Raw genomic sequence first — 23812 nt, forward strand, 5'->3', positions numbered from 1 at the left:
CATTCCGTTGGGTTGTCTATTTCATGTTCATTCCGTTAATTCCATTTTCCTCTAAGCCATTAATTGACAGTGCTCAACCAGTGGTTCATTCCAACAGACATATGATTACATTACTACCACAATCCTTCAAATCTCCAAACGCAGTAGTTTCACTGCTTGTATCAGTTTAGCTTTACAGTAATAGGGTTAAGTTATTAGCGACATAAGATTAGTGTTTATTATCAAATTTAGTTTAGTCACATTTCTTATTGGTTTACTGTGTGCGAGTTAAGAGTTTGTCCAACTGATGCTTTTTAAGAAAATAGTGGAGTTATTACAAATAAAAGCTGTTGGTTATTCCTTAGCAAATAGATTTTTAGGACATTTAGGACAAATACTTCACTATTTAATTTTTAGATTCAAGTAGCCAGACTTATATATACTACTGTTCAAAAGTTTGGGGTCACTTAGAAATGTCCTTGTTTTTGAAGGAAAACTCATTTTTTGACAATTAAAATAACATCAAATTGATCAGAAATACAGTGTAGACATTGTTAATGTTGTAAATGACTATTGTAGCTGGAAACTGCTTATTTTGAATGTAATATCTACATAGCAGAGGCCCATTATCAGCAGCCATCACACCTGTGTTCCAATGGCACGTTGTGTTAGCTAATCCTAGTTTATAATTTTAAAAGGCTAATTGATCATTAGAAAACCAGTTTGCAATTATGTTAGCACAGCTGAAAACTGTTGTTCTGATTAAAGAAGCAATAAAACTGGCCTTTTTAGACTAGTTGAGGTTCTGGAGCATCAGCATTTGTGGGTTCGATTACAGGCTCAAATGGCTAGAAACCAATAACTTTCTTCTGAAACTCGTCAGTCTATTCTTGTTCTGAGAAATTAAGGCTATTCCATGTAAGAAATTGCCAAGAAACTGAAGATCTCGTACAAAGCTGTGTACTACTCCCTTCACAGAACAGCACAAAATGTCTCTAATCAGAATAGAAAGAGGAGTGGGAGGCCCTGGTGCACAACTGAGCAATTTTTTTAAGGGTTTAATATTAGATTGGTGTTATTGGTGTCACTATGTAAATTACCTGGGCCATTGAGTCAGAGTGAGTATATTTCCCTGTGATTGGGAAGATTTAGTCACAATAGTGTGTTCAGTGTTCCATGGCTCAAGCCCCTCTTGGGCTCCCAGATCATTGGCCCCAGTCCCACAGTTCAGGCATGGTAAACATGAAGCAAACCAAGGATTGATATGGATATCCCCAAAGCTGCACAGCCTTCTGCTGCGTGTGTGTTTGTGTATGTCTGCTAGGTAATGACTGTTTCAGAGCATATGTGTGAGGTGTGTGTGTGAGTGCCAGCCAGCCACCATACACACTCTGTACTCAGACAATAGGGCCTCTGCTTTGCCCACAGGCTGCTCACTCATATTGTGAATTGTCACATTTGACGGATGGCTTCGTTAGTCATGCAATTTCCTGGAGCTGGTCTGGTGTGTGTGTGTGTGACTTTAAATTAAAATTGAACTTATGAACATAGAACACGACAACATAATGGGACTGAGAAGAAAAATGAACGAATTGGCATTTCTGACACACACCTTCACATACATTCACCTGCACGCACACGGGTGCATAAACTTGTACAAAGTTGGGTGGACAATTGTTTGTTTTTTAAATGAAGATGCATAAAGGGAGGTATGGGAACAGTCAAGGAAAGGAATTATCCAAGAATAGTTAGGTAACTGACAATCCAAAAGTGTAGGATGGAGAGTGAAGGGAGAGAGTGAGAGACAAAGAAAGAGGGAGAGAGAGGGAGAAGGAAAGAGAGGGGGGCTGAGAAGTTGAAACCTAAGCTTTCTGGACCCTATTTTCCATCCCTTCAGGCATTATGTGGCTTGTAAAAAATGTGCTGTATATTTGAAGTGTTGGATCACGTGACAGAGGCAGGGTTTGTGAATCAAAGTGCATAATGATTTCAGTGGGGGAGAGAGAGAGAGCAAGAAGAGAGAGAGAGTGTGTGAGTGACTGAGCAAGAAAGTGAGAGAGGGGGAGAGAGCGAGAAAAGAAAAAAGCGAGAGGAAGGCGGAATGCAACAGGCCGTGCTTATTCTTCGCTCTGAGAGGGACTTCTGACTGACCAACTGAACTCCACTACACTTCTCCTCTGTTCACCTCTCCTTTCACTCTCTTCCTTCATCCGTCTGTCTGTGCTCCAGACACAATCCAGATCCGGTGAGTTTGGGTTTCTGATTGAGCGTTACAGACGAAAACATCCCTCTTTTTCCAGTTTTTTCTTTCTTTCTGAGTCTTTCTGTGGATTTGCGAGAGAAGGAAAGACAAAGAGAACATGTCAGAGCAGGACTGAGACAAGAGAGTGTGTGTGTGTGTGTGTGTGTGTGTGTGTGTGTGTGTGTGTGTGTGTGTGTGTGTGTGTGTGTGTGTGTGTGTGTGTGTGTGTGTGTGTGTGTGTGTGTGTGTGTGTGTGTGTGTGTGTGTGGACGGGGAGACAATTGAAACAGTGTTTGTGTGTGTTTGGGGAGGATTGGGACGCTATGAGGGGAGAGTTTGAGTTTCCAGAGGACAGCTTAATTGAGAACAGAGATTTAAAGAGAGAGAGGAAGGAAAACGAGTGAGTGAGAAAGACATAAAAAAGGAGAGGAATGAAAGAAGTTCGCCTCTTTCTTGTGCTCTTGTTATGACCATTATTATGTGTGTGAGTGCATGTGCAGTATTGTATGCGTGAGTGCCAGTGCGTGTGATATGTTCAGGTTTCTGTATGTTCTTTGCGTTCTTGTGTGTGTTGCCGATTGTATGACATCTTCTATCTTTTCATTTTCAAACATGCTCAAATTCCCAATGTGACATACTGGCATGAACACTGTTTTCTATTCGTTGCATGACACAATATATTCTCACATCGGCCTGCACTAACTTTTATATTATGGGGACATATACTGTTTGTCAGTGTAATGCACCTCCATGTCTTTATAGTATGTGTACTTATATGTCAGTATATTTCCTCCCTATGCCATTATACATGTGCACATATATGTCTGTGTAATTCCATCTCAATTACTTTGTAATATGTGTCTTTACATGTCATTATATTTCCACACCCATGTTATGGTCACACACAGCACAGAAGCACAGACCTATTATGTGGTAGCTACTGTAGGAGTAGACAATGCCAGCCACCATACAAACTCTGTACTCAGACATTAGGGTCTCTGCTTTGCCCACTGCTTTGTGTGTGTGTGTGTGTGTGTGTGTGTGTGTGTGTGTGTGTGTGTGTGTGTTCAGAGGTGTTATGCACCCTTATTTTAGAGGGGGCATGAAGTACATGAGAAAGGAGGAGGTGGTGGTAGTTTCAAGAGTCATTGTTCCTAATTCTATATAAAAAAATATGTTTTTTTCTACATAGGTTATGTAAGCATACCTCTTTAACTGTTCAATTGTCATTTACATGAGAGTGTCATTCTGACTGATGTAAATCACACATCTCAATATACTGCACTAACATGCCTGGGATATTACATCCACATTACAACACTGTACAAGGGATCATAACACACATCATCAGTACATGCACATATCATGACATCATAATTAATACATAAATATCATAACATATCATAAGGTACCAGATTACATTTAAACCAAGCATTTTTCTGTATATCTATGCATACCTCTTGAACTGCCTGTATCCTCCTGGCTGGTGGTAAATACAAAATGTAAGAAACTCAATATGCTTCTCTGTATCTCAATCATTCAAAGGAATGCAAGTCTTATTCAGTGCATTAGTAATTGCTTGCTTTTTAAAAGTCTAGTAACCTTGCCGGCAGGCATGCCAGCTAAGATAGTTAGACAAGCTCGCTACTCTAACTTGATAGCCTGAAATGGCTTGGTAGCTATGATGAGGTGGGGAGATTGGGAACCGATAGTATCTAGCTGGCTAGCTAAAGCCAACTTCATAAAGTTGCTATTACAGAGAAAGAACAAAACGTTTTTGTTTTTTTAATAAATAAAAAAGGAATCAATAGGCTACATAGCTTGATCAAATGAATTTACAAACATACTTCCTGCGAGTCCTGCCCAGAACCGGCAGCTAAAATCAAATCAAACGCTGTGTGTGTTACTGGACACTCTCTCTCCTCCTCCACTGACGATACTGTCTGCATGCACTAGAGTATCTAACGTCCCACCCAGCATATCTTTGCTCCTCAGTGCACCTTGGAAGGAACTACTTACTAAGGAGAATGGGGGGGGGGGGGGGGGGTGGACTTATGAGTGAAGTTTAGTAATTCATTCAGCAATCTGACAAATCACAAACAAGAGTGGGGAAAAAAGGTAGAAAAGGGGAAAAGAAAGAGGACAAGTCTGCATGGGCTCGTGCCCCTGTGCCCCTTATGGGCATGGCACTTCTGTGAATGTGTGCACCAGCTTACATGTCTGAACGTGTGTGTAGGAGTTTGTGTGCACCTGCGTACACACATTTGTGACTTAGTCATACAGTGTGCATGTGCACAATTCTTCGCAAAAGCAACATGTACGCATCAATTGTATTTTACATGTACAGTATTAAGTTATGAACGGTATAAACATTGCAACCTTGTAAACTGTTTGTTGCCCTGTTTACTTCATTTGTTCAAATTAAAACTTTTGCCATCATTGTCTGTGGACCAAGCTATAGTTAAGCTGTTGTCTTCCTTCTTGCTGTGATGTAATGCTGATCAATAATAGTGTGCTGACCTCGGTGTGCTGATCTATGGCATATTGCTCTATGCTATGCCTATCCTGCCCCTTGCCAATGTAGCGGACTCCCGACAAATCTATTCCAGATGTATTTTCCTAATGTCTGATGGAATATTAGTGAGCACATCCAGTAACTGTCTTGGCATGGAGTGATGAGGATGAGGAGGAGGATTGCTGAATGAATTACTAAACTTCACTCATAAGCCCACGTTTAGTTATCTATAAAAAGATCTGTCAGCTGTATTTTGTGGAGGGAGCACACACACTTCCCTAAGAGATGAACACAACACAACACACCATTCTGTATGTCCCACCAGAGTGAGGGCCAGCTCTAGTAAAAGCAGTGTGTATATAGTGGCTTGGGAGACACCATGGTCAGAGTGTGTCTAAATTTACTACATGGAGAGCCCCCTTCTCTTATTCTCTACCTCCACAACTCTCTGTGTCACTTACTCAGACTGGATATCTTTCTCTTATTCTCTACCACCAGAACTCTATGTGTCACTTACTCAGACTGGATATCTTTCTCTTATTCTCTACCACCAGAACTCTATGTGTCACTTACTCAGACTGGATATCTTTCTCTGTGTGAGTGAAGTCAGTGGAGTTTTACTAAAAGTTATTCATCAAGTTATTCATATGTGATGTGTCAGAGTACTCATGTATTTGTGTGTTAGTGATCCTGGTATTTATGAGAAGTGCCAATCACGTGTATAATGTTTTGTGTGAGTCGCCGTGAATAGCAACATTGAGTGTAAGAGTGTAGTTAACTGTGTGTGTGTGTGTGTGTGTGTGTGTGTGTGTGTGTGTGTGTGTGTGTGTGTGTGTGTGTGTGTATGTGTGTGTGTGTGTGTGTGTGTGTGTGTGTGTGTGTGTGTGGTTGGTGCTTGTTAATGTGTGTGGTTGGTGCGTGTTGTGTGGCTGGAGGTATGAGTTTGAAGTCAAAGATCCAAACACTAATGTTCCCAGACCCAAGATGCCTGGAGAGTGTCAACTAATGGCCCTCAGCAACAATACTCTCAGTCCCACCGAACTCCCAGGTCAGCCATTAGCACAGGTCTAGGATCAGCTTATCCTCTCTAATCCCTAACCTTAACCATCAGGGTGGAAAATGATAAACTGACTCTAGATGAGTGTCTTAGAGATCTAAATTCCATACGCCAATGACTACCATTTGATCTTCATTTTGTTATCTACATTCCCTGATTCACATATGGGGATTAGTTAAGTTGGTTAGATATACTGTAGGTATTTCATTCTTATGTGTAACTGTTCTGGGGGTCTGGAAATGGAAACAGTCGTATAGCCAAATTTCTTTGTACAATTTTATGCTGTTGTAAAAACTTGTTTTGATAGCATTTGTTTATGTATAAATGTGTATACTTTTGTAGTTTAAACTCATTCCCCTCTCTTGTGTATGCGTGCATGTGTGTGTTTGTGTGCGAGTGTGTGAAAGCTTGTCTGTCAGCGCTGTGTTTTATAACCAAACTCACCTGACCTGACAGACTGACGTTTCTGGTCTTGTCTGGCCACACGCTTTAGATATATTCCCAGCATACACCCACTTATAAAAATGTACACGCATGAGTCTACGTAATATTTTCTCACACGTTTAACAAATGTTACATTTTTCACACACACACAAATGACGCATCTGCAGTGTTTGTGTGATGGTTATTACTGCCTAACTCCTTTAACTGCATTGCAATCTTTGCGTCTTTGTTCCATTCACTTTTCAAGAATGACAGGCCCTCAGGCGGAGAATGCTGTGGGTCTTCTCTCTCTATTTCTTTCTTTCTGCTTCACTGTCACCACTCATCTTTCAACACAAAGCATTTTTCAACACCTCTCTCTCTCTCTCTCTCTCTCTCTCTCTCTCTCTCTCTCCTACCTGTCTGTCCATACCTGTCTGTCCATACCATCCCCTTTCAAACTGCCCCCTCCCCCCCCCAAAAAAAACACACACGTCTGAACCTAAATAACATATTTATTTCTTTGTTGCGTGAACAATAGGTAACAGCAAGAGTTCAGCTTTACTTGCTCTAAAATTAAAATGTCTCTCCTTCTCTTTTCCTCGTGTCAACCTCTGTGTTTTTCCTATAAATATCAATGGACATTTCAATGGAAAACTAAATGGCTCAGTAGAACAGAATAAACATGTTAGCATAAGTACAATGCAGAAAGGCACAATTTATAGTCCAATATTTACACGTGTTTTGGGGAAGAGGGGATTGGGGGGCCAGTGTTACAATTTTGCAGCATTTGGCAATCCTAATAAGAGTCTGGTAGCAGCAGTTGTGATGTATGTGTAGCATGAATGTATGTGTGTGTGTGTGTGTGTCTGGATGTGTATATGTCTGTGTGGGTGTGTGCGTAAGTGAGTGCATGTGTACTAGAGTCAGAACAGGTGGTCAGTCCAGTTTAAGTGTTGAGCAGTCTGATGGCTTGTAGATAGAAAAGTCTGTGAGCTTGTTGTTATCAGACCTCATTCTCCGATACCGTCTGCACGGCGGTAAGGGAGTGAACAGCTCTTGGCTGGGGTGTGTGGGGTCCGTGATGATGCTGCAGGCCTTTCTCATGCACCGCTTCGAGTAGCTGTCCTGGATGGGTGGAAGCACGGTCCCAGGGATGTACTGGGGCATCTTCACCACCCGCTGGAGGGCCTTGCATCTTCACCATCGGCTGTAGATGCTGCATTGTTTGAGAACAACTCTCTTGAGGGCAACTACTACTATATTTAACTCTTTCCAAATGACAGTTCTACTCCAAGTATGTCTGTTCTTCTTCCTGTTAAAAAATGCTTTGTTTCTGCTTCACTTTGTGGAAACATTGCTATTTACTTCAAAATGTATGTCTCAGAATGTACCGTTTGGCTCTTTAACACTGTGTTTGAGTCTGTTGAATGGTGGTCATTGTCATCGGGTCAGGTTGTATCATCTGGTCACCTGGTGTGTCGGTGAAGCTGTCTTCTGTCTGTGTGTTACTTTAATCACAGTCTCAGGCCTGCCTTCAGATCAACATCAACTAGTCCTTTAAACACAGCAAGTCACCTCTAGTCCTCCCTCTGTTGTGGAACGCAACCCTCAACCTCGAGAGTGAGAAGAGAGAGAGCGTTAGAGAGAGGGTGAAGAGAGGTGGTAACGCCAAGCCTTAGTGTAGACAGACACAAACCCACTTGAGCAGAGCTAAAAGGTGCTTACCAAATGCCTCAATTAGGCATGACCCCTGACCCCTATCCCTAGCCTGGAGTGACATGGGGTGACCTAAGTCGCGACCTGGCAACCCCAGAGTCAGCCAGAGGGGGTGGACTCCACATAACGGCACCATTGTGCGTTTGATTTAAACATCTTTATTATTACCATCATTAGTGCTGCAGTCACTATTATGATTACCATTAGGAGGGTAAGAATATTGTTGTTGTATCTATAGTTACCATTAGGAGGATAACAATATGTTGATGTATCTATAGTTACCATTAGGAGAGTAACAATATGTTGATGTATCTATAGTTACCATTAGGAGAGTAACAATATGTTGTTGTATCTATAGTTACCATTAGGAGGATAACAATATGTTGATGTATCTATAGTTACCATTAGGAGAGTAACAATATGTTGTTGTATCTATAGTTACCATTAGGAGAGTAACAATATGTTGATGTATCTATAGTTACCATTAGGAGAGTAACAATATGTTGATGTATCTATAGTTACCATTAGGAGAGTAACAATATGTTGATGTATCTGTAGTTACCATTAGGAGAGTAACAATATGTTGATGTATCTGTAGTTACCATTAGGAGAGTAACAATATGTTGATGTATCTATAGTTACCATTAGGAGAGTAACAATATGTTGATGTATCTATAGTTACCATTAGGAGAGTAACAATATGTTGATGTATCTATAGTTACCATTAGGAGGATAACAATATTGTTGGTGTATCTGTAGTTACCATTAGGAGGATAACAATATTGTTGGTGTATCTGTAATTACCATTATTTATGAAATGGTTAGTAAGGGATTGTAAAGGTTGTGACAGTTATTGTAAGAGTAACAGTGGTATTACAAAATCTACAATCTACTATGTTATTTTGATATGACGTTGGCTAAATCCGTGTTTGCAGTGGAAGGTATAGAAGAGAGTATAGAAAAACTGTATAGGCCTAGTTTTTAAACCACATTCCAATTTCCATAGGCAAAGCAGTTACTGCTGCCTAAACAAAACCCCATGTTTCTCCTTTACCATCTGTCCGTTTGACAGTGAGAGATGCAGTAAGATGACTGTTGCTAGAGGAGAGAGGAGCTTCATACAGAATGGTTAAATAGATAGAAACTAAACGACCATGATGAATGATTATGAGGGAAAACTTTCCACAACAAAATGTTTAAAAAAAAACGTTCACATGAAGTAAAACATTTCATTTGTTAGTACAAAAGTCTAGTTTTCCTCAAAGAAGTTAAGTTGTTAAAAGGGAGTCATTTTTTACTTACCATCTTGGTCGTAAATGGTATTAAAATATTTCAAATAAAGGACATTTCTATGCATATTTATGCATTGCTTTTTTACAGCTAATCTCACGACATAATAGCTTTCATAAATTAAAGTTATTGTTCACAAACCTTGACCACAATGTTGGTGTTCCGATACCGAGAGTAGCATGTGTTTTAGAGAACCAGCTATATTCTGATTCCTTATGATTACAAATATATGCATGTCATAACTCCTATATTATGGCCTTTTATTTGTCTGGGAAAGAGAGAATCTATAATTGAATTGTGTATTGTTCATGGGTGATTTACCCTGTGTGTGTGTGTGTGTGTGTGTGTGTGTGTGTGTGTGTGTGTGTGTGTGTGTGTGTGTGTGTGTGCGTGCGTGCGTGCGTGCGTGTGTGTGTGCGAGTTTATCTGGCTCTCTGTACGATTCGCCGTGTGTGTGAAACTTCCCGGAGTGTGTATTTTGGAGTGTGAGTTGTGAACGTACCACCTCCTGGTTGGTTTGTGTTAAATACTCGCAAGAACACCTTAATTTATGTTTCATATTTCACTAGCCAATTATCCCTGTTGAAGTCATGTTTTTCCACCCATTCTCACTCATAATACATAGTCATTTATATTTCTGGTGGAGTCCAGGTGTCACATACATTACAAAGAGTGGTAGTAGTTGTAAAAGCAGGTGTTTTGGTTCATCCAGCTCCAGCCAGACTCTGCTGCTTCAGGCTGTCTGAGTCAAGTGGACCGTTTGACCCTGTGCTAACTCAGCTACAAAAGACAACACTTCTGTTCTGCATAGAGAGGAAACACACACACACACAGAGACACACACGCACACACGCACACACACACACACACACACGCACACACACAAACACACACACACACACACACACAGACACACACGCACACACACACACACACGCACGCACACACACACACACAGACACACGCACGCACGCACGCACACACAGACACACACACACACACACACACACACACACACACAGTTATATACGTTTTTGTCTTTTGCAGTGGCGTTTCTACCTTGTACGGCTCACTGGGCCAACCCCCCCTTCAGCTCCCCCTTCCTCAGGCTTCCAGTGGGGAGACCTGAGGTCAACCTACCCCCGCCCCATCTCGTACTTCTGAGTGGGAGACCTTCCACTGCAGTAGCCTGCCTAGCTCACAAACTAGAATCAGGATGCCCACTCCGACAAAGTTCATTGACCCACAGTCCCACACGGTGACATGATATCATTGACCCACAGTCCCACACGGTGACATGATATCATTGACCCACAGTCCCACACGGTGACATGATATCATTGACCCACAGTCCCACACGGTGACATGATATCATTGACCCACAGTCCCACACGGTGACATGATATCATTGACCCACAGTCCCACACGGTGACATGATATCATTGACCCACAGTCCCACACAGTGACATGATATCATTGACCCACAGTCCCACACGGTGACATGATATCATTGACCCACAGTCCCACACGGTGACATGATATCATTGACCCACAGTCCCACATGGTGACATGATATCATTGACCCACAGTCCCACACGGTGACATGATATCATTGACCCACAGTCCCACATGGTGACATGATATCATTGACCCACAGTCCCACACAGTGACATGATATCATTGACCCACAGTCCCACACAGTGACATGATATCATTGACCCACAGTCCCACAAATTCAATTCAAATCAGTTCTAATACCAGTAGGGGAAATGTATTAGATCGTAACCGTGTTGATCTATAGAACATTTATGGACAAAATGTTGAATAGTTGAGCTGCATGAGTTTCTCTCTGAATGGAAGTGAATTCAACTTTGTTTAACTGTACACATGGAACAGAGGTGAAAACCTGAAGCCAGTAGGTGAAATGTCTGGCAGGCAGAGAAGTGATTTAATAAGTAATAAAGAGTGTACTTATCAAAGTGATACTAAAGTCATCTAGCCATGGGGTCACACAGCTTCGTTTTTACTAGTTTGATTAAAGCTCTCCACATCCCACCTCAGTAATGGCCTGGTGTGTGTGTGTATGTGTGTGTGCGCGGGCGCGTGTGTGCATGTTTAAGTCAGTAATTAGAGGCATATTAAACCACCCCTCCATATTACTCAGCATGTTGCATTGACCACATGAAAGCTGGATACTTAAAAATCACCCAGTGAAGTGTACGCTTCGCCTCAGAAACAAGCTGTTGTGTGGGTTTAGCTCGGTTGGAAAACACGGTTTCCACAGTACAGTAGTACTTAGCCCCAGAGAGGCGGATGCAGTTGGAAACACTTCAGGATGCTTTTATTTCTGGTTCCCTTTTTAAACGGGCTTATATTGACTGTTTTATTTGTAAAGAAAATTAGAAGTTGGATTTTAAACATATCCAATGGTCAATGGTTATATATACAGTGGCAGGTCGAGGCTATAACAAACCATTAAAGTCATTAAATCATTAAAGTAACATTATATGAGTGCGTTTTACAGTTATAGACCCTTAGTCAAATAATGTTATAAAAAATAACAATTTTCACGGGAAAGCCAGTGAGATGAGGCAAGACGTTTGTGTTTGTTTTGTGTGTGTTGAGGTGTGCCCCTCAGTTAAAGTCCTTGGTGGAAAAGAGATGAAGGAATGGAATGCCCCGCAACACACACACACACCATATCTGCTTTAAATTCCTCACCATTTGGAAAGAGGTGCCCCTCTGGCATGTGTGTGTGTGTGTGTGTGTGTGTGTGTGTGTGTGTGTGTGTGTGTGTGTGTGTGTGTGTGTGTGTGTGTGTGTGTGTGTGTGTGTGTGTGTGTGTGTGTGTGAAGAGGGGTGGCTCAGGCAGTGGCAGGTTGAATCAGGTCGGGACTTGGGGAGATGGTGGGGGATGAGATCACTGAGACAGCCCACCTTAACTTAACCCCCTCCACACACACACAGCAGGGCCAGACAGCCCAGTCTGACCCAACCCAGCCCTGTCTCATAAAGGCAGCATTGAGACGCACAGGTACACTGTGTATCCCCTGGAGGCAGGGATAGAGATGGATGAAAAGAGAGAGAGAGAGAGAGAGAGAGAGAGACAGAGAGAGAGAGAGAGAGAGAGAGAGAGAGAGAGAGCGAGAGAGAGATGAAGAAGGAGAGAAAGGATGCCCAGGATGGCGTGACTCATTAGAGCAAAATAAACATTTCCTGGCTTGGAGTCGCATTATGCTGTGGGTTTATTGGAGGAAATAAAACTGATTCTTTATTTTGATGTCTGCTATTCCACTACCCCATCTGTCCTCCCTCCCTCTTTCTTCATCACAGTCCTCTCTTTTTCTTATTGATCCAGCTCTCAATGTGGGAGTAATTTATGAAACACTACTCACCTCCTACGAATGGAGGAAAGGCTCCAGATGCCTGAAACAAATGCTTTCTTTTTCTCTTTCCTTCTCTTTTCCATCTTCTTTCACTTTTCACTTTTTTTGCTTCCCTGCTTTTCTTTCTTTCTTTCCTTCTTTTTCTCTTTCTTTCATTGTACTAGAGAGAAACGTGGTTCTTATTGTGTGAATTGTGTGACTAAGCCTATGGGAAGTGGTTCGACACGTCCCGTATGAACTTTATCTCTCCTCCATACTGAAGCCTCAGACTGACCCTGGTTCCCACCAAACACTTCCCCATAAGGATGCTTAGGATCCATGTATGTGTGTGTGTGCAGGAGTATGTATGTGTGTCTGAAGGGATGTGGTCGTTGCACCACTTACCTTCATTTGGACATCAGTCTATTCACGTTCATACCATCCTATCATACTTCTGACATATAAGAGATTCTTGTCTATGGAGTCTAAATTCCTTTTTCCCTCTCAGTAAAAACATTTGTAGGACAGAGACCACATTGGCTCTTACAGAGAATCGAAACCCCTGAAGACCCAACATTTCAATAAGAAGAATTATGGCTTGAAAAACAGAGTTCATGCTTTCGTTTGTGTGTGATTGCTGAATAATGAGTTACGGGGTTGGTTATTCAGAACAGAACACAACAAGACAAAAGCAAACAAAAGAAGAAAACCATAGCATCCCGTAAACCGCCGGGTCAGAGCTAGGCCTAATGACAGACCTGATGGAACAAAGAGAACAATGAGAACCAGATTAAAACCCTGGCAGATGAGCGATGTAGAAAGGGAGGGGGTGTAGTGCGTGGACTGATTGGTAATGGTTGAGAGAGGGAGGTTTAGAGATGGAGGAAGAGGTGGTTGGAGAAGGGGGGCATAGAAACAGGAAGAAGAGATGGAAGAGAGAGAAGGTATCTTTGACAGCTGTGGTAACGATAGATGGGTCCGGGTATGGATAGGGGGTGTAGAGTATCCACTGGTTAGATTTAGTGGATTGAATGTATTGGGTTGAAGGGTAAGAATACCTGCATGGTGTAGGTGGTTGTGAGCTGACTAAGTAAAACTCAGGGCTCTACGTATTATGTACTAGGCATTGGTATGATATGATATATGAACTAGTGTGTGTGTGTGTGTGTGTGTGTGTGTGTGTGTGTGTGTGTGTGTGTGTCTGCGTGCTTTTTAAAAATGTTTTACCTTATCAGGAAAACAATAACTTTTTTGTAAAATCAGGACTTTTTTCATGTCCTGAATTTGTTCAAATGCAATTTTAAGCTTAAGGGTTAGGTTTAGGGTTTTGAGGTTAAGGTTAAGGTTACGGTTAAGGTTAAGGTTAAGGCTAAGGTTAAGGTTAAGGTTAAGGTTAAGGTTAAGGTTAGGGGTAGGGGTAGGTTTTAGGGAAAATAGTATTTCAAATGGTCAAACATATTTACTCTGCAAAAAGTCCAGAAATTTCACAAATATAAAGCTGTGTGTCTGTGTGTGACTGTGTGTGTGCATGTGTGTGTATCCTTCCTGTAACGTGGCTGGGTTGGCCAGCCAGCCTGGCCCCACATGTGGAACAGTTTACTGGAATGGAACTTTAAATTAGCGGTGGTCTGAGGCAGCCCACTGCAGTAGGCTGTAATTAACTAGCTCTGTGAACGAGGGAGAGAGGCTGAGAGAAAGACAGACAGAGAGGGGGAGGGAAGAAGAGAAGGATTAGGAGTGTGTGTTTGTGGTCATGTGTGCGTTTTCTGTGTTTGTTGTGTTATGGTCTTTTTGTGTATGAGTGTGTGCGCTTGCTTGCACGGTATGCCATGCTACTGCCCCTGCGGTGCCCCCCAGTGTGTGGAACAGGTCACTGCAGAGCGAGTGTACGTGAGTGTGTGTTTTCCACTGTACACGTTAATACATGGAATTTTTTTTCCCTGGTTTGAGAGGGTACTGTAAGTTCCTCACCATTCCCTCTCTTTCTCTCTCATCCCTCTTTCTCCCTCTCCTTCTCACCCCCCCTCTCTCCCTCCCTCTCTCCCTCTCCAGCTCCTCCTCTTTCTCTCTCCCTCCATCTCCCCTATCTCTGATTCATAAGTTGCATCAGGCCCCCAAAAACATTCTTTGGCTCCTGTGTGTTTACCACAGCTCCACCAGAGAGAATGTGACCCCACTTATCACATCACTCTGTGGGGGGTGGGACAGAACAAGAAAAATAGAGAGAGAGAGAGAGAGAGAGAGAGAGAGAGAGAGAGAGAGAGAGAGAGAGAGAGAGGGGGGGGGGGGGCAGAGAGAGAGATAGGGAGAGGGAGAGAGGTCGGGAGAGGGAATGATAGATTGATGAAATTATTTAGAAGAGGCAAGACAGCACATGTTTAAGGCCCTGCATCTTTGTCAATCAAAACCAACAGTTTTTTCCTGACCACATGACCTCAACATGGAAATATCCAGACTTTACAGAATCACGTGCCTTGGAGTCTCATGAAGATTTGCCTTAGAAGAGGGGGGAAAGCATGCATGTTGTAATGCGTTAAGTGTGCCCATGTGTTGAGCACAGTTCCCTGGGCAGAGGGGCCATAGTTTCAGGCTGGCAGAGAGAACACAGAGACTCTTCATGGTGAAGTGGGCTGATTTATGGCATTGCACTATTTTGCACTTTCAAAAAAATACAGAAATTAGACTTCTCTCTTCTCTGTCTCATCCTCTCAGACCTAGTTTGTACTTATTTTTTTGCCAGGTCGCAGTTGCAAATGAGAACTTGTTCTCAACTAGCCTACCTGGTTAAATAAAGGTGAAATAAAAATAAAAATTTTCCCTGGAACTGCCTCTTTTGTACTCATTCTCTGGCCACCACTATCTTCATCATAACCTTACCAATCTATATTCTTTCCCCTTTTTCCTTCATTCCTCCTCTTTTTCTTCTCCTTTAACTTTCAAAAGATCTTTTGTGTCAGTTAGTTTCTCCATGAACGATGCCATCCCTCTATGTTTGTAACAGACTTTTCATTTGATCATATTTGCATTGATGCATTTTGATTGTGACACTCCATGCAGTATACAAACGTGTACTACCGGTCAAAGTTTTAATACACCTACTCATTCAAGGGTTTTTCTTTATTTTTACTATTTTATACTTTGTAGAATAATAGTGAAGACATCAAAACTAGGAAATAACACATATGGAATCATGTAGTAACCAAAAATGTGTTAAAAAATATATATATTTTATGTCTGAGATTCTTTAATGTAGCCACCCTTTGCCTTGATGACAGCTTTGCACACTCTTGGCATTCTCTCAACCAGCTTCACTTGGAATGCTTTTCCAACAGTCTTGAAGGAGTTCCCACATATGCTGAGCACTAGTTGGCTGCTTTTCCTTCACTCTGCGGTCTGACTCATCCCAAACCATCTCAATTGAGGTCAGGGGATTGTGGGATTGTGGAGGCTAGGTCATCTGATGCAGCACTCCATCACTCTTCGTCTTGGTCAAATAGCCATTACACAGCCTAGAGGTGTGTTTGGTCATTGTCCTGTTGAAAAACAAATTCTAGTCCCACTAAGCCCAAACCAGATGGGATAGCGTATCGCTGCAGAATGCTGTGGAAGCCATGCTGGTTAAATGTGCCTTGAATTCTAAATAAATCACAGACAGTGTCACCAGCAAAGCACCCCCACACCATCACACCTCCTCCTCCATGATTTGCAGTGGGAAATACACATGCGGAGATCATCCGTTCACCCACACCACGTGTCACAAAGACACAGCGGTTGGAACTAAAAATCTCAAATTTGGACTGCAGACCAAAGGACAGATTTCCACTGGTCTAATGTCCATTGCTCATGTTTCTTGGCCCAAGCAAGTCGCTTCTTATTATTGGTGTCATTTAGTAGTGGTTTATTTGCAGCAATTTGACCATGAAGGCCTTATTCACACAGTCTCCTCTGAACAGTTGATGTTGAGATGTGTCTGTTACTTGAACTCTGTGAAGCATTTATTTGTTCTGCAATTTCTGAGGTTGGTAACTCTAATTAACTTATTCTCTGCAGCAGGTAACTCTGGGTCTTCCATTCCTGTGGCGGTCCTCTTGAGAGCCAGTTTCATCATAGCGCTTGATGGTTTTTGCGAATGCACTTGAAGAAACTTTTACAGTTCTTGAAATTTTGACTGACCTTCATGTCTTAAAGTAATGATGGACTGTCATTTCTCTTTGCTTATTTGAGCTGTTAGTGAGATAATATGGACTTGGTCTTTTACTAAATAGGGCTATCTTCTGTATACCCACCTAACCTTGTCACAACACAACTGATTGGCTCAAACACATTAAGAAGGAAAGAAATTCCACAAATTAACTTTTAACAATGCACACCTGTTAATTTAAATGCATTCCTGGTGACTACCTCATGAAGCTGGTTGAGAAAATGGAGTGTTTAAAGCTGTCATCAAGGCAAAGGGTGGCTATTTGAAGAATCTCTAATATCAAATATATTTTGTTTTGTTGAACACTTTTTTGGTTACTAAATTATTCCATATGTGTTATTTCATAGTTTTGATGTCTTCCCTATTATTCTACAATGTAGAGAATACAAATAAAGAAAAACCCTTAAATGAGTTTGTGTTCTAAAACTTTTGACCGGTATTTGTACGTTTAAAATGTTTGTAATTTAGCAGAAACTCCTTTCCAGAGTGATTTACAGCAGCAATTAGGGTTAGGTGCCTTGCTCAAGGGCACATCGACAGATCTTTCACCTAGTCGACTTGGGGATTCAATTTAGGTTACTGGCCCTTTCGGTTACTGGCCTAACGCTCTTAACCTGTTGCCCCTTAAGATCTTAAATTGGGCCAGTTTGCTACAGCAGGAAAATAATCCTGCAGCAACAGGAAATGTAAATTATTATGTGGATTATAATTAATGGGAATTTTTTTGAAGGGGTTGATATTTTTTTTTTTAGGGCAAATCAAGTCTGAAATTGCAAAGTGGCAATAAAAAACTTTAGAAGTCTTTTAATAGCTCAAATAAACTACAAGTTTGCGTTTCCTGCAGTGCAGGAAAATTCCCAGCAACAAAATAGTGATCAAATTAAGATCCTACGTCTGTAGGTGGCTGTGTAGACTACTTAAAACTGTGTGCGATTAACAGACAGGCATTGAAACTAACCTCCTATTCTCATCTCTCCCTCCAGAGACCCTGGACCTGAGGTAGTGTTGCACAGGCTTGGTGTCTCGTCTGTGGGTCCCACCTCATCTCATCACCCCTCCTTATCCCTTTCCTCTCCAGGCCCCCAGGACCAGCTCCAGTAAGACTGCCTAAGAGTGACAAGGGACCGGAACTATCCTGGACCTAAATTATCCTCTCAAGGCCATGGCAACCAACAGGGAACGGCAGGTGAGTCACATGACTGGCTTTTCACCTGCCGTTTACCCCTTCGCCTTCAACTCCATGAGGAGCCACTCACCTTTCGACCTTCTGGCCAATAGCAGCCTCTTTGGACGTTTTGGGGCAGACCTTCCGAAAGAAATGGCTGCATTGTGTAAGTACTGTTACTCATGTTTCATTTTCAATTCTACTTTTCATCTCTCCATCTTCAAGACATAATGTATACACACACCACATTAACATACTCAAAAAAACACCCCTTTGTGATATGTTACTCAGTTACAACTCTTAATCTTGGGTTGGGATGGTTTTAGGAGTGTACCATAGGCATTAAAAAGTGTAAAAAGCAAATTCCCCTCCCTTCACTTTTCTTTGTGAAAGAAATATAGAAGAGGGATGCCAAAAGAAAGATACAAAAACGGACATAGACAGAGAATTCTTTGTTGGGGTTCAGCATGTGGCATTACTCTGTGATCATTACCCTACCCTAAAGAAATAGAAGGACAAGTAGAGAGAGAAAAACAGTAAAGCCAGAGAGAAAGAGTGGGAGTGTAACTATAAGTGTAGAAAAGTGGCCCTTCCAGGAAAGCAGGGTTCCATGTGGTAAAGCAGGCGGGTGGCGGGGTGCGGGCGGGCGGTGGGTTGGCAGGGTACAGGCCCGGGGCCAGCCTGGCCTCTCTCTGGTCTGGAGTACCAGAAGGCAGAACAACGGCCCCTTTATAACATGGCACTGCACACAGAGGTGAATCAAATTAAAACATGAGAGAGAGTCTGACACACACACATCCAGCAGTCCCAATATACAGTCATTTCCTTGCCCCTGTTTTGTCCAGCAGACATTTAGAGACATAGAGCTGTGTGAGTATTAGCAGTAGAAATATGTCACTGCCTGCTCTGTTATAAGTGCCCTGGCTCTGACTCTAACCACATGAAACACATAGGCATCAATACTGCAGGATTGAGGCTTGGAGAGGAACTCAGATCAATGGCACATGGATGCTGAGGCACTGCTGGAGAGAACAAAGAAAAATGTAACACTACTACAACGTTTTACTGGACAAAGTTAAGGACTACGTTTTAGAGTAAGTTGCAATGGTCCCTTTAACTCAAATGGTTTGAGAAAACCAAATGCCTTGAACTGTTTAAAGCTGAGTTTAAAGCTGAGTTTAAATCTTAAAAGTTTGGGTATTCTGTCCTGATTAACATTTGAGTTAGTTCACCACGCATCATTGTTGACAGTACTTAAATACCAACTAGTAGAACTTGAAACTATTGAGTTAAGTTAATTACATTTCATAATTGTACCCAGTATTTCTTGGTGAGGTTGGAGGGTCAGGAAAACTACCTAACTATACAATATAACTATTGAACAGTACTACATTAATGCTTACAATGATCAGGCCATTGAGCATAAACATACATCCAAAAGGATATAGCCATTTCATACCAAGATGTTTTCCCGCCAACTTTGTCATACCGCCAACTTTTTTCCATCTTTTCTTTATATCTGAAAGTTTCGGTATCAAAGCCAAAACCTTTATTTCCACCAAACAACCTAGTAATCATTTTATTGATTCATCAAAGCGTTTGATTTAGTTGATCCTTTTATCTTACTAGGAAATCTTAAAAACATTGGTTTCACTAACAGAAGGGCGGCAGGTAGTGGTTAGAGCGTTGGACTAGTAACCAAAAGGTTGCAAGATCAAATCCGCGAGCTGACAATGTAAAAATCTGTCGTTCTGCCCCTGAACAAGGCAGTTGTTCCTAGGCTGTCATTGAAAATAAGAATTTGTTCTTAACTGACTAGCCTAGTTAAAAATCACAACCTGGAACTCAGTAGAGGTGTACCTCAAGGCTCAGTATTGGCCCACCTTCTTTTCTGATATAAGCAACTATATATATATATATATATATATATATATATATAAGCAAGATAATTTAACACTTTACAAAAATTGTTTCTACCAAATAATTTGGTATTAAATCCAACAAAGTCATATATTATACTGTTTGGTACACGACAAAGAAAAAACTTCACAGCTGACTATTTCAAAATTCATGCAGGTGTTTGAAAGTGTTGATTGTTTGAAATATCTGGGTTTGAAGATACATTCTGAATTATATTTTGGAAAGCATATTGATTATATTAGAAAAACAATTAACTATAAGCTTTGATTACTATGCAGATGATGTAAGATTTTTTTTACTGTATCCATTGTAAAGACCTTAATAACCCAACTGCTGGGATCCTATCCTAGACTACAGTGACATAATCTATCAAAACACAACAAAGACCTTCCTTATGAAGTATATGTAATTTATAACAATCTTTCACATTCATTCTTGGATGCCATTATAAGACACACAATTGCATAATGTCTGAAACAGTAAATTGGCTGTCACTCCCAAACAGAAGACAACTGCATTGGTACCAAATGATTTAATGTATCAACTTAAATTTCCCTGTAGCTTATATACTGGTATTAAGGAACACCTAACTTTACAAGACTCACACTACTCCTTTCGACAACAGCAGCCATTACAAATTCTAAGGGTAGCAACAAGCTCTCCCAGCCTCCTATCAGAATTAGAAGTTCATCCATGTTTCTCAAATGTCAAATTTCTAAGTTGTTCCATATGTGTTTGGTTACTTCTATGTATAGTTTCAAGGTTAAGTTTACGCATTTACGCTGAATTCTTAAGGTTAGGTATTAACTCTGAATGGTTAAGTTTACGCATTTACGCTGAATTCTTAAGGTTAGGTATTAACTCTGAATGGTTAAGTTTACGCATTTACGCTGAATTCTTAAGGTTAGGTATTAACTCTGAATGGTTAAGTTTACGCATTTACGCTGAATTCTTAAGGTTAGGTATTAACTCTGAATGGTTAAGTTTACGCATTTACGCTGAATTCTTAAGGTTAGGTATTAACTCTGAATGGTTAAGTTTACGCATTTACTCTGAATTCTTAAGGTTAGGTAATCATTCTGAATGGTTAAGTTTACGCATTTACTCTGAATTCTTAAGGTTAGGTAATCATTCTGAATGGTTAAGGTTAGGCATTTACTCTGAATTCTTAAGGTTAGGTATTAACTCTGAATGGTTAAGTTTACGCATTTACTCTGAATTCTTAAGGTTAGGTATTAACTCTGAATGGTTAAGTTTACGCATTTACTCTGAATTCTTAAGGTTAGGTATTCATTCTGAATGGTTAAGGTTAGGCATTTACTCTGAATTCTTAAGGTTAGGTATTAACTCTGAATGGTTAAGGTTAGGGTTAATATTTGGGAAAATCTTAAAACATAAATATCAAAAACAACGTTCTACCCAAGTCCACAATTACAGCTTTTTTATGGTGTTTTTGTTATTATTATTATTTCATTGTTATTATTATTAGACAGTAGCTGCTATTTTATTCTATTTACTAAGTGTTTGTTGTGATTTTTTTTCTTTATTTGGACACTTGAAAATGGGAATTTAATAGATTTCATCCTGCTAAATTTCTAATAACTAAAATAATAATTTCAGTAAAGTGCTGAATACTGCTTAATATGAAACGCAGCCATAATGTTGAGGCGGCTTGTCACCATTTTGATTGGGACAGCACCGTTTTGATTGGGACAGCACCGTTTTGATTGGGACAGCACCGTTTTGATTGGGACAGCACCGTTTTGATTGGGACAGCACCGTTTTGATTGGGACAGCACCGTTTTGATTGAGACAGCACCGTTTTGATTGGGACAGCACCGTTTTGATTGGGACAGCACCGTTTTGATTGGGATAGCACCGTTTTGATTGGGACAGCGCCGTTTTGATTGGGACAGCACCATCGCGCTGCTTTGAGACAGGTGTGGGGACTCGTCTTGATGAATCAATAAATATCAAAACATTTTATCCCTTGCATCTTCATTTGGATATTGGTTAGGCTACAATTAGGCTGGGAAAACATTAGCTAAGTTGAGGTTATGAAAAAAGATTGCAGTCAGAGTGCAGTATAACTGTAATACACTAATATAACTGTAGTTAGAGTGCAGTATAACACAGTATGCTGCACTCTAACCATGCTTCTACACATGCATTGCATGCTGTTTGGGGTTTTAGGCTGGGTTTCTGTACAGCACTTTGTGACACCAGCTGATGTAAGAAGGGCTTTATAAATACATTTGATTGAAATACTGCGTACAAAATAACACAGTTTGTTTCAATGCAGTAATTTTTCAGTGTAACTGCAGTTACAGTGCAGTACACTGCAATTATTCTGCAATTACTGCATCCAAAATACCACAGTCAACTTTGGTTACTGAACTGCAATATTTTTTTGTGATTTTGTTTCACAGAATTTCTGTCTGTATAGGCTATTTGGTTACTTGGTTTCTGGCTGGGCAAATAAGTGGAGGTGATATAGCTCATATACTGTATTAATTTGCTCATCAATCACTGATCAGAAACATTTAGCACACAATAATGTAGCCTAAAGGCAACTCCAAAAGCCAACAGAGGTTGTGAAATATGAATAAGAATCACATACTTTTGAAAACAGGATTGCTATTATTTTCTATCTGTATCATGATGAAGATAAGAGCCTACACCTGCTCCCTAAACATAGATTAAACGTTAATTTAAAAAAAGCATGGGCTTGGGCTCTAAGTATCAGATTTGACATGACAGTGGTTCCACACATTCCCGGTGACACAATATGAGTGTGTGAAAAATGTGTTGTGATTTATTCTGTTAAATTCCATTATATTCTTACTATAAAATATACAGTTGAAGTCGGAAGTTTACATACACCTTAGCCAAATACATTTAAACTCAGTTTTTCACAATTCCTGACATTTAATCCTACTAACAATTCCCTGTCTTAGGTCAGTTAGGATCACAACTTTATTTTAAGAATGTGAAATATCAGAATAATTTAATAATTAAAATTTTATTTATTTCAGCTTTTACTTTCCCAGTGGGTCAGCAGTTTACATACACTCAATTAGTATTTGGTAGCATTGCCTTTAAATTGTTTAACTTGGGTTAAACATTTCGGGTAGCCTTCCACAAGCTTCCCACAATAAGTTGGGTGAATTTTGGCCCATTCCTCCTGACAGAGCGGGTGTAACAGAGTCAGGTTTGTAGGCCTGCTTGCTCGCATACGCTTTTTCAGTTCTGCCCACAAATCTTCTATGTGATTGAGGTCAGGGCTTTGTGATGGCCACTCCAATACATTGACTGTGTTGTCCTTAAGCCATTTTGCCACAATTCTGGAAGTATGCTTGGGGTCATTGTCCATTTGGAAGACCCATTTGCGACCAAGTTTTAACTTCCTGACTGATGTCTTGAGATGTTGCTTCAATATATCCACATAATTTTCCTGCCTCATGATGCCATCTATTTTGTAGATGGCATCATGAGATTGGGATGCTGTTCTTCGGCTTGCAAGCGTCCCCCTTTTCCCTCCAAAAATAATGATGGTCATTATGGCCAAACAGTTCTTTTTTTGTTTCATCAGACCAGAGGACATTTCTCCAAAAAGTATGATCTTTGTCCCCATGTGCAGTTGCAAACCATGGTCTGGCTTTTTTATGGCGGTTTTGGAGGAGTGGCTTCTTCCTTGCTGAGCGGCCTTTCAGGTAATGTCGATATAGGACTCGTTTAACTGTGAATATAGATACTTCTGTACCTGTTTCCTTCAGAATCTTCACAAGGTCCTTTGCTGTTGTTCTGGGATTGATTTGCACTTTTCGCACCAAAGTACATTCATCTCAGAACAGACAGAACGCATCTCCTTCCTGAGCAGTATGACGGCTGCGTGGACCCATGGTGTTTATACTTGCGTACTATTGTTTGTACAGA

General features: G+C 40.8%; 1 protein-coding gene across 3 annotated transcripts in view; it reads left to right on the forward strand.

Moving 5' to 3' along the window:
- Positions 1 to 1952: 1952 nt before the first annotated feature.
- Positions 1953 to 23812, forward strand: part of LOC110528197 (retinoic acid receptor gamma-A) — an 87149-nt gene continuing 65289 nt past the window's right edge. The window contains exons 1-3 of one of the 3 annotated variants that reach the window (XM_090241426.1): positions 1953 to 2224; positions 17775 to 17790; positions 17870 to 18122. In XM_090241426.1, the coding sequence (XP_090097552.1) occupies positions 17954 to 18122 (169 nt within the window). In that variant the 5' untranslated portion in view covers positions 1953 to 2224; positions 17775 to 17790; positions 17870 to 17953. Of the gene's footprint in view, positions 2225 to 2505; positions 2622 to 17774; positions 17791 to 17869; positions 18123 to 23812 lie in introns of those variants that run through there. The other 2 variants (XM_036983744.2, XM_090241427.1) reach the window with 2 other exon arrangements.

Source organism: Oncorhynchus mykiss, chromosome 7 (assembly GCF_057628025.1).
Source record: "Oncorhynchus mykiss isolate SJ-2025 chromosome 7, ASM5762802v1, whole genome shotgun sequence".
NCBI classification, from domain to species: domain Eukaryota; kingdom Metazoa; phylum Chordata; class Actinopteri; order Salmoniformes; family Salmonidae; genus Oncorhynchus; species Oncorhynchus mykiss.